The sequence below is a fragment of the Lissotriton helveticus genome, chromosome 10, assembly GCF_964261635.1.
Source record: "Lissotriton helveticus chromosome 10, aLisHel1.1, whole genome shotgun sequence".
NCBI classification, from domain to species: Eukaryota; Metazoa; Chordata; class Amphibia; order Caudata; family Salamandridae; genus Lissotriton; species Lissotriton helveticus.
This window is the reverse complement of record NC_136071.1, coordinates 923,389,759-923,405,390: the sequence shown is the minus strand read 5'-3', so window position 1 is coordinate 923,405,390 and position 15,632 is coordinate 923,389,759. Positions and strand designations below refer to the sequence as shown.

General features: G+C 43.0%; 1 protein-coding gene across 1 annotated transcript in view; it reads right to left on the bottom strand.

Annotated features, from left to right (window-relative positions):
• Window positions 1-12,948, bottom strand: part of RSU1 (Ras suppressor protein 1) — a 646,217-nt gene extending 633,269 nt beyond the window's left edge. Inside the window, exons 1-2 of the mRNA XM_078663579.1 lie at window positions 12,804-12,948; window positions 12,490-12,601 (exon numbers count right to left, since the gene is read on the bottom strand). Of these exons, the coding sequence (XP_078519705.1) occupies window positions 12,490-12,598 (109 nt within the window). The 5' untranslated portion in view covers window positions 12,599-12,601; window positions 12,804-12,948. The remainder of the gene's footprint in view (window positions 1-12,489; window positions 12,602-12,803) is intronic.
• Window positions 12,949-15,632: the final 2,684 nt, after the last annotated feature.

Below are 15,632 nucleotides of genomic sequence, written 5' to 3'. Positions count from 1 at the left end.
ATAGTAACTTCTGAACTGCAAGTAACACAAGGATATCTGTGACAGAGGTAGTAACCCACTGAGCTATTCCCATAAAATTCAGTTTACCTGCATTTAAAAACTACCAACAGACAAATGGTTGCTCTGCAGCAGGATCGTAAATCACCAGTTATCTGAACAGTTTTTATTGATGTTGTAGATCGGTGGCAGATTTACTGCTCGGGCCAAGGATCATGTTTGGGTGGGCCAGGCTCATGTTTGGGTGGGCCAGGCCCACCCGGCCCACCCTCTAGAACCGGGCCTGGGCATCATGTGCATACATTTGTTGCTTATATGCTCAAACAAGCATAAGCATAAAGCAGAGTGGTTTGACAGGCATTTGATATTCTTGTGCGGTCATCTTAAAAACAGGTTCACAACTGCAATGCAGGCAACATGATAATTGTATTGTAATTGCATTTATATAGCGCTTACTACCCCTGACGAGGCGTCGAAGCGCTTTTTCGGCAGGTAGCACGCTACTCCGGGACCCACAGAGGATTAGTGTTGAATTAGTATAGTGAAACTTGCAAGTACATTTTAAGTGGTGGATAGGTTAGTCAGTTATTTGGATTTGGAATTATAGCAGAAGGATAGATGAAATATGAGGTAATTTCAGTGGTGTATATTAGTCTGTTACTTGGAGTGAGAAGGATAGCGGATGGATAAAAGGAGAAGAAAGATTTGCATTCATATAGCACTTGTTACCCCTGATGGGTGTTGAAGCGCTTTTTGGCGAGTAGCACGCCACTCCGGAACCCATAAAGGATTAGTGTTGAAAATTAGTATAGTATAAATATGAAGTAATTTGAGTAGTAGATATGTTATTCAGTTATTTGGGCAGTATATTAGTATAGTTGAATATGGAACATGGAATTTGAGAAGTGAACATGTTAGTCTGTTAATTTTTATAGAAAAAAAAGGATAGTGGAGGGATAAAAGAGTGAAGGTTTTTTTTTTATGAGAAAAAGGGCAGCATTTCTGTCCCTAGTCCCGATCAGTCTCGAACAGGCCCAAACAGGCAACTACCCTTGTCCTCTCCACCCTTAACAGGCCCAAACAGGCAACTACCCTTGTCCTCTCCACCCTTAGCCTCGACGCCCGGGCTGAGACGCCCTAAGCCTGGCCTTTTTTGTAGCCCTAGTAATCAGGTGACCCCTTCAGCCAATGGGAACCCCTAGCCCTAACATTATCCAATCACAACATTAGCCCTAACTTCTAGAACCAATAGGAGACCAGGACCTTGCAGCCAATCTTAACCCTAGTCCAAGCACCCAATCAGTTCAAAAACCCTGATCTCTACGTCCAGTAAAGGCCCTAGCCCTACCACTAGTCCCAATCCAAGTCCAAACAGCCAATGGTACAGGTAGCCCTAATCCCTACTTCCAATAGCAAGCCTAACCCTACTCTTAGTCCCACACCTGGTCCAACAACCAATCACACCAGAAGCACTAAATAGCTACTTCCAATTGAAGGTCTAACCCTAGCCCTAGCCCTAGTCCCACCCTACTCCCAACAACCAATAACATAGGAAGCCCTAGTCCCTACTTCCTATAGAAATCCGAACCCTAGCCCTAGTCCCAACCCTGCAATGATTGAATCACAGACCGAGAAACCAGTCAGAACCCTCAAATACCCAACCAATGAGGACATTAACCCTAACCCAATAGAAACACCAGATACAACCACCAATCAGTGTACACATGTGCCGACCACCAGCACACCATATAAGGTCCCAGCAACCTCAGACAAGGTTTGCTGGCCAGGGAGTTGGAAGCTGCTTGCTCCTGTTCAGAATCTCCTAGGAGACAGACAGGCTCAATCCACAACTTTGGACTTCAGCAGGTAAAGGCTTCACTAACTCGAAATCTAACAATACTGTTTGAATAAAGCTTTACTCCCCCTGCTGGCCAAAAAACGAAGTGCACAGGCCCCAGTAAATACAGCTCACAGAAGCACCCTCTGATGTAGAAAATTCCTGTAGCTGGGGGGGGGGCAGGGGGGCTGGCCTGATGTACAGGCAACACAATATATAGAGGTCAACAATTGAGGGCTAGCTTAGTTGAATTTCCACCAAGGGGGGAAAGGGAAAGAAAAAATGTTACTGCCAATAAGCATAGTGTGAGAGTTGCAAAAGGTCCTACCATAGAGACCACTTACCTCTGGATTTACACTGGCTACCCTCCTCGCATCGTTACCTCAATGTACATATAGTCAGTCTTTCCCAAAAGGAATAACACTACTTCTCAATTGTGTAATGTGTGCCTGCAACCATTTGCACCTAGCTCACAAATAGGTCCAACCGCTTGTGAGAAGTGCACAGGCCCCAGTAAATACAGCTCACAGAAGCACCCTCTGATGTAGAAAATTCCTGTAGCTGGGGGGGGGGGGCAGGGGGGCTGGCCTGATGTACAGGCAACACAATATATAGAGGTCAACAATTTAGGGCTAGCTTAGTTGAATTTCCACCAAGGGGGGAAAGGGAAAGAAGAAATGTTACTGCCAATAAGCATAGTGTGAGAGTTGCAAAAGGTCCTACCATAGAGACCACTTAGCTCTGGATTTACACTGGCTACCCTCCTCGCATCGTTACCTCAATGTACATATAGTCAGTCTTTCCCAAAAGGAATAACACTACTTCTCAATTGTGTAATGTGTGCCTGCAACCATTTGCACCTAGCTCACAAATAGGTCCAACCGCTTGTGAGAAGTGAAGGATTTGAATTGATAAATGGTAATGTCCACTATAGCAATGCCATCTGCCTTTTGTGTGTTCCCTTTGTGGGTGAAAATGGAAGCAAAGCTTTTTCCACAACATGACTCTACTAAATGATGCCCTTGTTCTAAAAGCACCACAACACTGAAGGACATAGCACATATTTAAATATGTTTCAGCCTCATTTTATGGTTGTGTCTCAATGAATTGTTGTGGGGCTCTACAGAGAATGGCCCTTTTAGGTAAAATGTCTCAATTATTACCAATAAAAAAACACAATAAAATAGATAGATCTTGCCAAATGCTTTTGTCTGTACATATCTTACATTTTTGAGTGGAGCTCCTTCCCTGAAAGTGCCACTTCCTCATCACAGTTTTTACTATTGAAAAGTGACTCACCTCAGATATGGGAACCCAAATTAAAATTACATGAAAATTACCCCACTGGTTTGGAATAGATTTCATAGAGAGGGCTGCAACACCCAGTGTATTTTCGAAAATCCCTTGCCTCTGTTGGGTCAAGAGCGCTAAGGCTGCTGACAGGCTTCAGTCTGCACCAATGACTCTTTGCAAATCACCCTGCCGAGCTTATCAGTGATGATGCAACCTAGTCTTTGCATGCCAGTCTCTTAAGAACTTCTAGTCTCTGATAAGATATTCCCAGTTATCCAGGTGTCTAGTTCCCAGGAGAGTTAGATACGTATACCAGTGCATCGAGCAGGGGGTGTACACCCTCCCTCCTAGGCTGTCTGTTTTGCAAATAGATTCCAGAATGGCCCAAGCTCAATTGTGTCTTATAGAGAACTGATGTTCATTGGACTTTCCACAGCCAGCAGTTCACAAGCACTTTGGTTGTGGCTCCAGAAGGAGCAGCGCTAGTTCAATTACACTCAAGATGTTTCTATCCTATGTGATTCAGAATGCAGAGGGTCCACATCAGACTCTGGGGTTGTACACTATCTTGCTAGTGTGTTTTGAACACCCAGCTGCTGCTAATGCTTTTTTTCAAGACCTAGCCGCACAAAATGCTGAAGTTGCCTTTAGCCTTGTGCTGCTCTCAGGTTCTTGGAGTGCCTGCACTCAGTAGTCTAACTTCTTTACTTGAACATTGAGTGGCTGGTGTGACTGCTGAAGGGGTTGACTGTTTGCCTTATACACACAATACTCAATCTCGGGGCCCATCTTCTCTATGCTATTCTTCATGGCATTGGACATTTTGGTACAAGCATCCTAGGAGTTAGGGAGGAAGAGGGAGAAGCCTCCTATTTCCTATATTGTCCAAACTCTACTTCCATTTCCCTAGGTGAGTGTTAGGTCTGTCAGTTCAGCATTAAGGACACTTCTGGAGGCAAATTAAACATTTAAGGATGTTTGGGGCAGATTAACCGGATGGGAGTTGTAGGCAGTTAGTTATTCGAGCATTTTATGTCACAGCTATTGCTTATTTCAGGTTATATCCCTATCCTCAGGGCAATGGCAGTCTGAACTATTTGGATGCTTTGAGGTGGTGGTCCTTCAGTTTGTTACTGCACTTGTCTTTTCAGTTGCAGTCACCTTGGTAAATAGATGTGCTATGTTCCAGCTATAGAGAAACCCTTTCTTCTCGGTTTGGCATTGTGGAAGTGACCTCTGTCCTGTCCAAGAAATCCTCTTAAGAGGGAGTCTTTTTGAAATGCTAACAACCACCTTGTACTTATGTTTACTTTTCTATGGTTTGAAGATGTATTGGGAATACATTTATTAGTTAGTTGGTGTGGTAAAAGGTTTTCTGAACCATCCCTGGTTTCCAAGCTTTCTGTCACCCATTTAGTTGATATGGCACATCTGGGTCCACGAGCATTCAGGGTCTTTTTTGATTGGCCAGTGTATCAGAATATATCTCTTGCCTCTGTGTTAGTACGGTTTCCATTACCTCCAAGTTCTGGAGATCTGAGCTAATTTGCAGGGTTGGTTTCCTCGTAAAACAGAGGTAAGGATCTTAGTATTTTGAATGTTGTGGGCCCCCTCACTGTTCTTTATATTGTTTGTGTAGTATTCTAGTGTTGGACATTGATGGACAGAAATTTGGAATTGGGGTTCTCTGTTCCATTGTCATAGGAACATTTACTCCTTTTACTGTGATGATATCACAGGCTTTTGAAGTATGTGTGGCTTATAAATGTTTTCTGGAGCATTTAAGTGGCTTATGGTATTCCTCTTTTTTCCTAGGAGATGCTCTACCATTAGGTCTACATTTAACCTATGCTCTCCATCAACTGTTTCTTTAACCTGATGTGATCCTCCTGACCAGTACCCTTCTTTACATGAGTTATCTCCCATTACCTGTGACAACGCTGTCTCCTTTAGGTCAAGTGTCAGGGTCCTCCTTTAGACCTGTATTCCATTACGATTTTAAACAAGGTCACAGACCTGATAGTTGTCAAGTGCACTTCCTGGTTTGCTGCAGTTCACAAATCTCTTAAGGAGGCCAGGGTGGTCCCTAGTCTATAAAAAAAGAGCAAATGCTTGACTGTTCTTTTTCTATTTCTTAAAAAAATAAAAAATAAACAGTGTTTCATCAAGGCGAAAGGATGGAAACCATGTTAAATAATTAACTTGGTGACTTGCAAGCAGTACAAAATGTTATCAGTGTAAAGAACGCAAAACCAACAGTTGATGGACAGAATGCAGAACAATGTCATACATTCAGAGATCATGGCCTAAATCCATTGTTTTTTTGCACTCCACACCACCCCAGTTCAGACATGGCTTTATGCAAATCAGCCTTGACCCTGTGCCTCATGGGAACAGTCCACCCCGAACTGCCAAGCCACGTCTTTCCAGGACCGGAAACATGCATCCTAGGACCGGTTTCTGGCTATCAGCCGTCTTCACCCAGGATAGCTTGACTCCAGTGGTGTGGAGAGCATGGGACTCATGTCTGAGCATACCCATCCCACTCGGGGTGACGAATGCAAAACCAACAGTTGATGGACAGAATGCAGAACAATGTCATACATTCACCCCAGTACAGAGATCTGGGCCTAAATCCATCGTTTTTTTTTGCACTCCACACCACCCCAGTTCGGACATGGCTATATGCAAATCAGCCTTGACACTGTGCCTCATGAGAACAGTCCAGCACGAACTGCCAAGCCATGTCTTTCCTGGACCGGAATCAAGCATCCTAGGACCGGTTTCTGGCCATCAGCCGTCTTCAGCCAGGATAGCTTGACTCCAGTGGTGTGGAGAGCATGGGACTCACGTCTGAGCATACCCATCCCACTCGGGGTGACAAATGCAAAACCAACAGTTGATAGACAGAATGCAGAACAATGTCATTCATTCACCCTAGTACAGAGATCTGGGCCTAACTCCATTGTTTTTTTGCACTCCACACCACCCCAGTTCAGACATGGCTATATGCAAATCAGCCTTGACCCTGTGCCTCATGGGAACAGTCCAGCCCGAACTGCCAAGCCATGTCTTTCCTGGACCAGAATCAAGCATCCTAGACCGATTTCTGGCTATCAGCCGTCTTCAGCCAGGATAGCTTGTCTCCAGTGGATGCTCTGAACTGGGGTGGTGTGGAGTGCAAAAAACGATGGATTTAGGCCCAGATCTCTGTACTGGGGTGAATGCATGACATTGTTCTGCATTCTGTCTATCAACTGTTGGTTTTGCATTTGTCACCCCGAGTGGGATGGGAATGCTCAGACGTGAATCCCATGCTCTCCACACCACTGGAGTCAAGCTATCCTGGCTCAAGACGGCTGATAACCAGAAACCGGTCTAGGATGCTTGATTCCGGTCCAGGAAAGACATGGCTTGGCAGTTCGGGCTGGACTGTTCCCACGAGGCACAGGGTCAAGGCTAATTTGCATATGGCCATGTCTGAACTGGGGTGGAGTGCAAAAAAACGATGGATTTAGGCCCAGATCTCTGTACTGGGGTGAATGTATGACATTGTTGTGCATTCTGTCCATCAACTGTTGGTTTTGCATCTGTGTAAAGAACTCCATCTTTTTAGATTGGTCTATAGCCCTTGACCTAGTACACTAATCGAGTCTTAGTTCCAAAATAAAGAGTAAGGGCTTCAGGTCTAAATCTTTCACTTAATTTGAGTATTTTTCATGTGGTTATGCTCCCACAATTGAAATGTTCCCTACCTGTACCAAAACCCCTCTGTTTTATGTCCATTGTTCTGCATGGCACTTCCCAGAGTCTGGCATTATTAAATATGCATATGGGCCCACTGATCACTCAGATTTACACTATATGTTTATGCATACGCTTAGGAAAACCACATGGTCATCTTTGTGAATGGTAATCTGAAGGACATAATAAATCAGTCTGCATTTTCATGATTCGTATTAAGTGCTGACAAGTGCGTGGTGATTTGGTGGCCAGTCATCACTGTGGTGCAGGTCTTAGTGGCAGAGAGAATGGGATACTCTCAGTTTCTAGATTACGCTCCCTTCCCAGCTATCTCTACCCTCAAAGTTGGTATCTGGTTAAAGCAGTTGCCTTCTTTTTATCATGCCCTACAAGAAAGATAACACTTCTTCGCTCAAAGGAAGTTAAAAAAAAGTAATGATACATGCCATCATTATTTTTACTTTACCTCATGCTAATGCCCTCCATTTGGCCCTGCAAGAATATCTAACGACTCGGCTACAGCATGTTCACAACGGGCTGTCTGGCTCAGTTGGACTTTGTTTCACTATTGTCCAATTGTTTAACTGCAATTACTTACACTTCATATGGTGAGTGTCTACTTTGTTGTACAGGGTAGGTCTCTATCAAAAGAGAGTATCTATATGCTTAAAATATCGTTTATGACATGAAAAGATATGTGGCTTGTCCGTAATTCTGTATATTTTTTATTTGTTTTTTACAGTGTTTTATATAGCGCAAACTTGACCCGAATTGGGTATCAGAGCGCTTTACATAGCACCAGTTGCATTACTTGAGGGCACATTCATTTTTGTTAGGCACGGGGAGATGAAGTGATTTGCCCAGAATCACAGGATGTTCAGCATAAATGTCGAGATTGGAACCCAGTTCCCCAGACTCGAGGGAGGACGACCTAGCCATTAGGCCAACTCCTCTCCCCAATTGTGTGAGCCACAGTCCTGCCTTTAGTTTCTCCTGACAAAGGTTCTATATCCTTAGCAAGTGTTGGGATCATCCTCTTTCCCCCAACACCAGATTTCTAAATTTCGAACAGCTTGCTTTGTTGGGTTTTTATTTGCCATCCTTGCTCCAAAACTGTGAAATGATCCTTCCAGTCCTCCTTAACTTTGAAGCAATTTATTAACTTTCAGGCAACACCTTTAAACGTTTTTATTAGGTCGAGCGACCTATCTCAATGCGCATGCGCATTGAGAGCGGGAGCTCGATCTATTGCGGCTTAAACAGAGCTTACCGAGATCAGGCGATTCCCAGGCGATTTCTTCCAGTGCACGTGAAAGCGCGTGCACAATGCCACCAGCCGCTTGCCTCGCATTACCACATCAAAGGCAAGGCGGCCTCGTCTCAGGCCCCTGCTGCTTCACACCCTCATGCCGCTCTCCCCGCTCCGCCCCCTCCCCTGCCCGCCGTGTCGCATTTCTCCTCGTACCGCCGGCCGTGTCTCCTTTTATGCTAACTCCCTCTGTACCTCTCCTTGCATCCTCCTCTTTACTTCGATTCCTGCCGTTTTCTCTCTTCTCCGGCTGTTTGCTTTGCTTCCTTGTTGTTGCTTGTTTTAAATAGTATATGCTCCGAAAAAGCAGAAGACATACATCGCACTTTATCAATTTAAGATTATGGGAATTTGCTAATTTCTTCGCAATAAGTCTTAGCAACTCTGACTCACAGTCAGTATGCTGCTTAGGCGTTCAATGTCTTCTTTCTGCTGTGACCCCCTGTATGTGGCTGTAGAGCTGGTTTGGTAAATACCCGTTTGTATTCTGATTACTACATCAGGCCAAATCTCTCTGCGTCACTTGAGCACGTGTATTTGAATACATTTAATCCTATGCTTGGTTCCGTCTTTACTGTGGTAGGATTCTACACATCACTGCTAGCAGTTAAAAGAAAGCGGTTTGGTTTGTGGGTCTCCTTGTGTGGTCGTGTGTTTGCACCTGTGTGACAACCAGGCAAAAAGTTATTTTATCTGTTGTGGGTGGCCTGCGCGTTTTGTCCGAATGGTGGTAACCTCCCGTGTGCGGATTCGAACTACGGGAGGGGGGGCGTCAGAGTTTAGCAGTTGTTCCTAGAGTCGGCTGCCAACAAAGGAATGTTAGTTGACTGCAAAGTAGGCCAGTAAAAGGAGGCAATCCTAATTCCACATTAAGTAATATAAAAAAATGACAAGGATTCTAAATGCGCACTCCAAACTGTTTTATTGTGTTTTAGCGTAAAACTAATACAGACAATATGCAGACAACGCGTAATTAAATATAATTTGCAATGTGGGTCTTTGCTGTGAGGAAGCGTTTTATTTTAATGATGCAAACATTGCTCCTTGATATTCAGGCATTTAAACGGGTCATCAATGTAAAGATTACGCCGGGACCAGTGCTCACGATGTAACACTTGCCTCGTAAAGCAGCCATTGTAGGCTAAGCCTGGCTGGTATGTAGCCAAGGATCCCGGACTATGAACTGTGTGCGCGCAGTAACACCCTTCCACTTCCCCCACACCTCCTGCGATCCTTAACTTATCATTATCCCCTCCTCCTTCCTGAGTGCTTACTGTCCCAGGCCTCCCTCCCTCTTCACACCTCGTCGCCTCAGGCGCGCTTTTTTTCATTAACTTTCTCGCTATTGTGTTTAGATTTCTTGTTCTTTTCCTTTCCTGTTCGAAGATCCAGCGTACTCTGTGCTACCATTGTGTTCAGCAGGAGAGATCTCGGTTTCCTCGAGTTAGACTTTGACTCAAAGTACCATATAGAGTTTATTTTGGGGTACGTGACTCTGAAAAATAAACACCTCGGTCTACAAAGCAGTGTCTTCGTGTAGGAAAAAACAGCAATTAAGGGACGTCATTTTCGGCACGGCCCATTACATTGCAACAGAGTAAATAACATTTGGTGCACATGCAGTCGTTCCAGTACCACTCACCATACAGCAAGCGTAATTTATCTACAATTCCAATAGGACAATGGATTTTGCAGACCTGACAGATCCTTTCCAAGCAAAGTCACCCATGCTAAATTAGTGTTGAAATCCCTGGGCGCCATGTCACGCTGCTATAATCCATGCCCCAATGTGATGTATTTAACAATGGAAGTGGAGTATTTTATTTTGCATAGTATTCAGCGTTTTTATTGCGCTTTAAACAATTAAAAGATGCTGGATAAATAATGTGATTCATTGGCTATATATATATATATATTTTATTTTTTTGACATTGGTATGTACAGACCAAATTGAGCTATAAGCCTCAGACAAAATATTACAAATTCAAAGTTGTGCTAGTACCATACATAGATTTTGCTCTACGTTACAGTTCGGCAAATGTTGCTGGCATGCCTTTTATTTTTTATGGAAAATAGTTTTGTATAGTGTTTCCGATTAATCTTGGCACTAGAAATTTCGTTTTTTAGTACTTTTTTGTATTTGTCAATGTTTTCGCAGTTGCATATTTATCAGTCCGTAAATTTCCAACACCGAGGAATGATGCTTGTATTTCATTCAGCTTTCTCTAAACGCAGGGGCTAATTCACAAAGGAAACCAGCATTGGCATAGACAATAGGTCTCGCTTTTGGGACCTTATAAGTATTTAGTTATGCAGCACAATATCCTTGGTGCTACAACATCAACTGTTGCATGGCTAAACACTTATAAGGTCCCAAAGGCGAGACCTATTGGCTATGCCAATGCTTGTTCTCCTACTAAATGCCTCATGTGGTCACACAAATACTTTTCCAAGTGTCTGGACAGCCATTTTGAGGAACAATGTGCAGAACAAATGTGAAAAACAAATAATTAGCGAACGGGAAGAGAGGGGTATAAGTAGTGAGTGTACTACTTGCATGTGATCTTCATTACTCCTGGCCCTAGTCTTCCTCATTCAATTAATAAGCACAGCCATCTGCTCTGGCTGTTTAGCCAACGATGATGGCTTCGGTAAATTAGGTGGTGGCCTGAGGTGCAGGACCACGTTATGGCAATCATGTTGGGTGAGGAATGACATGCGTTCCTGTCTCAGATATGGGAGCCACATTAATAGTAAAGACTGGGACACGTAGGACTAAAAATAAGAAGATCAGAGTAAATTATCAGTTTAGATGAGTGCAGTGCTTAATTTGAGCAGGTGGTGCCCATGAGCACCTATTATTATGGGGGAGGATGGAGGGAGAGAAAGACAGAAAAAAAAGTGACAAAGGAGTTAAAGCAGGAACGAAAAAGTACCTTTGAGCGAGAGAAAGAAACCGTGTCTGGCAGTGTTTTAAAGAGGTGTGAGGTGGAATCAAGACTACGCAGACTTGGTATTCAACACACCAAGATTAAATAGAGCCTTTTGGGAGTGTTCACACACCCAAACACTAGGCAATTATTAATCTATAACACTATACAACTCTTCACAAGAACTATGAAAGTGATGCTACTCCACTCATGAGCATTTTTCCACGACACTACGTAACTGCACAGGAGACACTGACTAACCTGCGATTGTACAAATCAGGAGGATAGATCCAACACCATGGACCTATAAATATTGAAGTTAGACTCTTGAAATATGCCTGGCATTGTTTGTTTGTTGGTTCAGTCTTAGAATTTGATTACACTTATTTTCGGATGACATTTTATGTTTGGATAAAAAGCTGTGCTCAATGATTAAACCACTGGAATGGAAGTCTTCTGCAAGGCACTAAAATGTCCACAGTTGTGCCTCATTCAAGTAAGCAATGCAAGCGAGAAGGACTTGGAGTAATGCAATTACTGGTAAAATATTAAGAGATTTGCCTACATTAAATGTCACAAGGTTGAGACATTTGTCAATCATAGTTGGACTCCAAAATTCATCCTCAACCTGATGTTTAGTTTAGTTTTCATCTGCATACATTAAAAACAGTAGCTGGTATTCTTCAGTGAACTCGGATAATGCCCTTATTTATAGCTGGAAGAGCGATGCATATACGGCTGACATTTGTGATACACAAAATAGGACTACACTAAGGATTTACAGATTATAAATACAATTACAAAGCAATACATGAAAAGTTGAGATTGGATATAAAAAGGAAACATCATTGCGTGTTAAAAACCAAATATCCTCAAATATACCAAGCTACACCAACTCAGCTACTTTCTGATCAGAGCACATAACGGGGCTGATAGACCACAATTATGTTGTTTCAAAACAGGAGACGAGTAAACTCACGTGAGTAAACAGGTTCATATTTTATAAGGATTTATAAGAACTTTATATGTAAAGCCGTGACGTTCGATTAAGTCAGGAATACTGCTTTTATTTGTTTCATCTTTATTTATCATTCCGTTTTCCTTTTCCATCTTCCTTCTTTTTGTTTTGTATTTTACCGTGTCTGGTGTTTGCCATCGTTGTTAATTCCATGGAACCTTGAATAAAAAGACTGAAACAAATATGCTGGATGCGCCAAACTAGACATGGTAAGCAACTGTTTAGCCGAGGTTAATCAAGCCGAGCCACAGACAAGAGTGGATAGTGTTTCTAAATCCAAGCTTACTGATTACCAGGGAAGCTCGTCTCTAAGCAGTTTAATTACATCACATCTTGCAGGTTAAGTTTATGAACTACTTACAGAGCCCAGGGACTTCCAGCATGTTGCCTATGCCCCTTTCGCTCATGTCCACTTCTGTCTGGTTCTTCTCCCTGCATTCCTCCACGATCTTCTTCAGGGACTTGGACATGTTCTGAACACGAAAGAATCAAAAGTTCCATTACTATGCGCTAAGTGGCCCAGTCAAGACTCGGCTGTATGTTGGGTAGTTTACAGACTGTTATGCTGCACGGGCTACTTAAATGCATTCAGGATCACTGCCCAGAAGCGTAACTTTGACTCAACTGTACAAAAAGCAATTAACCGGACAGAAAACACGTCCTTCTCATACTTACCACTACGGCAAGAAATGGAGGATGAATGCCTTAAAATTAAAGCGAACACGTCAAGTCCTCCGATTCAAGACACAATACGTTAAGAAAATTAAAGATGCCCCGAAGCTAAATCCGCGAAACTGAGCACACCCTAGACAATAAACATAGAAAAGGGACAAAACTATCAATGCATTGAAGACGGCTACAACCAGTGTGTAACTCGAACGGCCATCTTTTAACTACAACATTTGTATATTGGTTGAAATGAAACAAAATTGCAAAGACCACGAGAAACATCTAGTTCTTCCTATTACTGTCATTTCAAAGTTTACTGCGTATTGCAAAACTACTCTGTTTCACTACCATGTATTAATATCATTGTTTTAAATACAAATATTTTTCTAGAACAGCTTTCTTTAAAAAAAAGAAAGCAATATAAGAAAAACATAGTTTTCTTTTTCTTTTGTATCCTGGCCGGCGTTTTTTACCCTACCGTTTGTGGTACCTGTACTTTCACTGCAACACATCATTCCCTTTCATGATGGCCGGAATCATGTCGTTAATTCTATGCCTTTGCCTGGGCACGCCCTGCATAGGAAGACAGTGTCACTCGAGGCCATGGAATTATAGGTCTTCCAAATAAGGAGAATTCCACTCCGGACGTCGCGGTTTACCAAACTTATAAGAAACCTATGTTTTCGTGGCTTGGTTCAAGGAGCCTGCGCTTTGCGGCATTGGTAATACTATTTTTCCAGGTGGTCCCCAGTAATATTAATCCGAGCAGCTGGTCGCCAGAATGAGCACTGGGAGTGTGGCTACAGAGACCAGTTACAAAGTGGCAACATCTTGACTAATGTCACACCAGTGGATACAAAGTAGCTAGACTTTATTCGAAGTCTAGTCGAGATGCTACGAAGTTGCTGCTTAACAGCTGTATTTCAGGCTGGTTTCTCGGTTTGACAGCCCATAGGCAATACAAACTAACGTCTCCTCGTCCTCGAATCCTTGGAAATAAACCCTTGAAACTATCACTTTTCTAGCTACTCTAACAAGTTTACTCTATGTTTGTAAACCGGCTCGCTATATGCGTAGCTTGATAGTTTCATATAGTTAATAGGGTTGCCCCGTTTATCAGAAAAAACACATGCTGGCCGTTTACGTTTTGCTTTTGTGGAATGGCTGGTAGAGTAAAACAATTCTAGTAAAATTCTAATTCTCAGTATTGTTTTGTGACTTGGCACTACTCCGCCCTGCCAAGTTTCCCAGCAGTGGTGCTTGGACAATTTTCAGAGTCGGGTCACTGCCATCAACATAGCTCCAAAGTTTCCATTGTGCATACGTGTGACCTTTCCATGTTCTCTTTGTTCATATATGACATTTGAATGCTTCTGTGTGACGCTCTGAGTGGCACTTTGAATAAGTAGAACAAAACAGTTTCATTCATGCAGTGCTTTAAATGGAAAAATAAAAGTGCCGGTACTCACCAAATTTATTGGGATGGGTCTTGAGGGTCTCGTGGGGGCGTGGCTTCGAGGCAGATATTTAATAATGGTGGCATTTTCTTATTCAATGCAAAAGCGCTCTAGTGTCATTCGGCCAAGTTTCTTCATATGTGCACGTCGTAATTGGTGTTTTTACATTTTTATATTGTGCGAAATTGGCCAGAGGGCATTGAAGCTTTTTACTTGAGAAGCAGAAGTTTTACTTGAAACATTTTTTTTTTTTTGTTTTTATGGTACGGGTAGATCATCCAGAATAACAGGATGTTGAGCAGAACCTGCGATTTTTGTTCTCAGTGCCAGAAAAATAAAATAAAGTATGCTTTACTGTAGCACTTTCACTACTCAGTTAAAATGCTTTAATAACCTCCTGCCAAGTGTATACTACATATAATTGCTTAAAAGTACTAATTGTGCACCGTACACATGAGCTGAACTTGCCCAAAGGTGTTTGGCGCTCTGACAGTGTATGCCAGCGCAGCACCCTCACACTCTAACTGACAACGCAAAAGTTCTGATGTGGGGAGCTCTGTCCATCAGGCCACATCTTATTCCTGTCACGCTGTCAGTAAACAGTGTAAGGCGGCGGCAGCAGCAGCTTAGCACTTGAATAAGCTCACTGTTGACTGTCAGAGCGCCTCACAGACATTCTCCCCCTGAAGGAATTCAGCAGCACCAGCACTGCATGAAACCCCATACCCCAGAGCCCGACCCCAGCTTGACTCTACGAGTACTGGTACTCTCTTGACACAAGGAGAAGTTCTGGTACTCTAGGGGAAAACTGAGAAGTGCCGGTACTCCGTACCGGTGAGTGCCGGCCTATTTAAAGCACTGCATTCATGTAATGCAAACATTTAAAAAAAGAGTCCCTTTGTATAACACAAAATATTGGAAAGGCTTAAAACACCTTTAATGCTCCTTATGTGTGTAGGCATAGACAGTCTTGTGGAAGCTGGGTTTCAGCTGGCAGTCGGGTCTATCGTCTGTGAAGGAAGTAAGTAGGCTGTTATCTGTTGATGGGAGTCCAAAACATATGGTCCATGTCATTCCTCGAGGACTAAGCCTACAACTCACAGGACTACCTGCATTTCACTCCACTCTCCACCTGCTCCTAAACATCTTTAGTCAGACCATTCATTCTGTCAACAATGATCCATTTCGCCAAGTGGATGAGCTAGCATTATAGAGCTAACTTAATTTCAAGATAGCCTTCTGATGAGAAGTTAAGTAGGGATCACCTGGCTTGAATTTACAGTGGGGATCGCCCCCCTAAACACACATAGCCACCTACAGACAGTGCAGGCTGAGAGACAGTACTGTAGCAATGATGCCAGGGCCCTGGTGCAAGCGA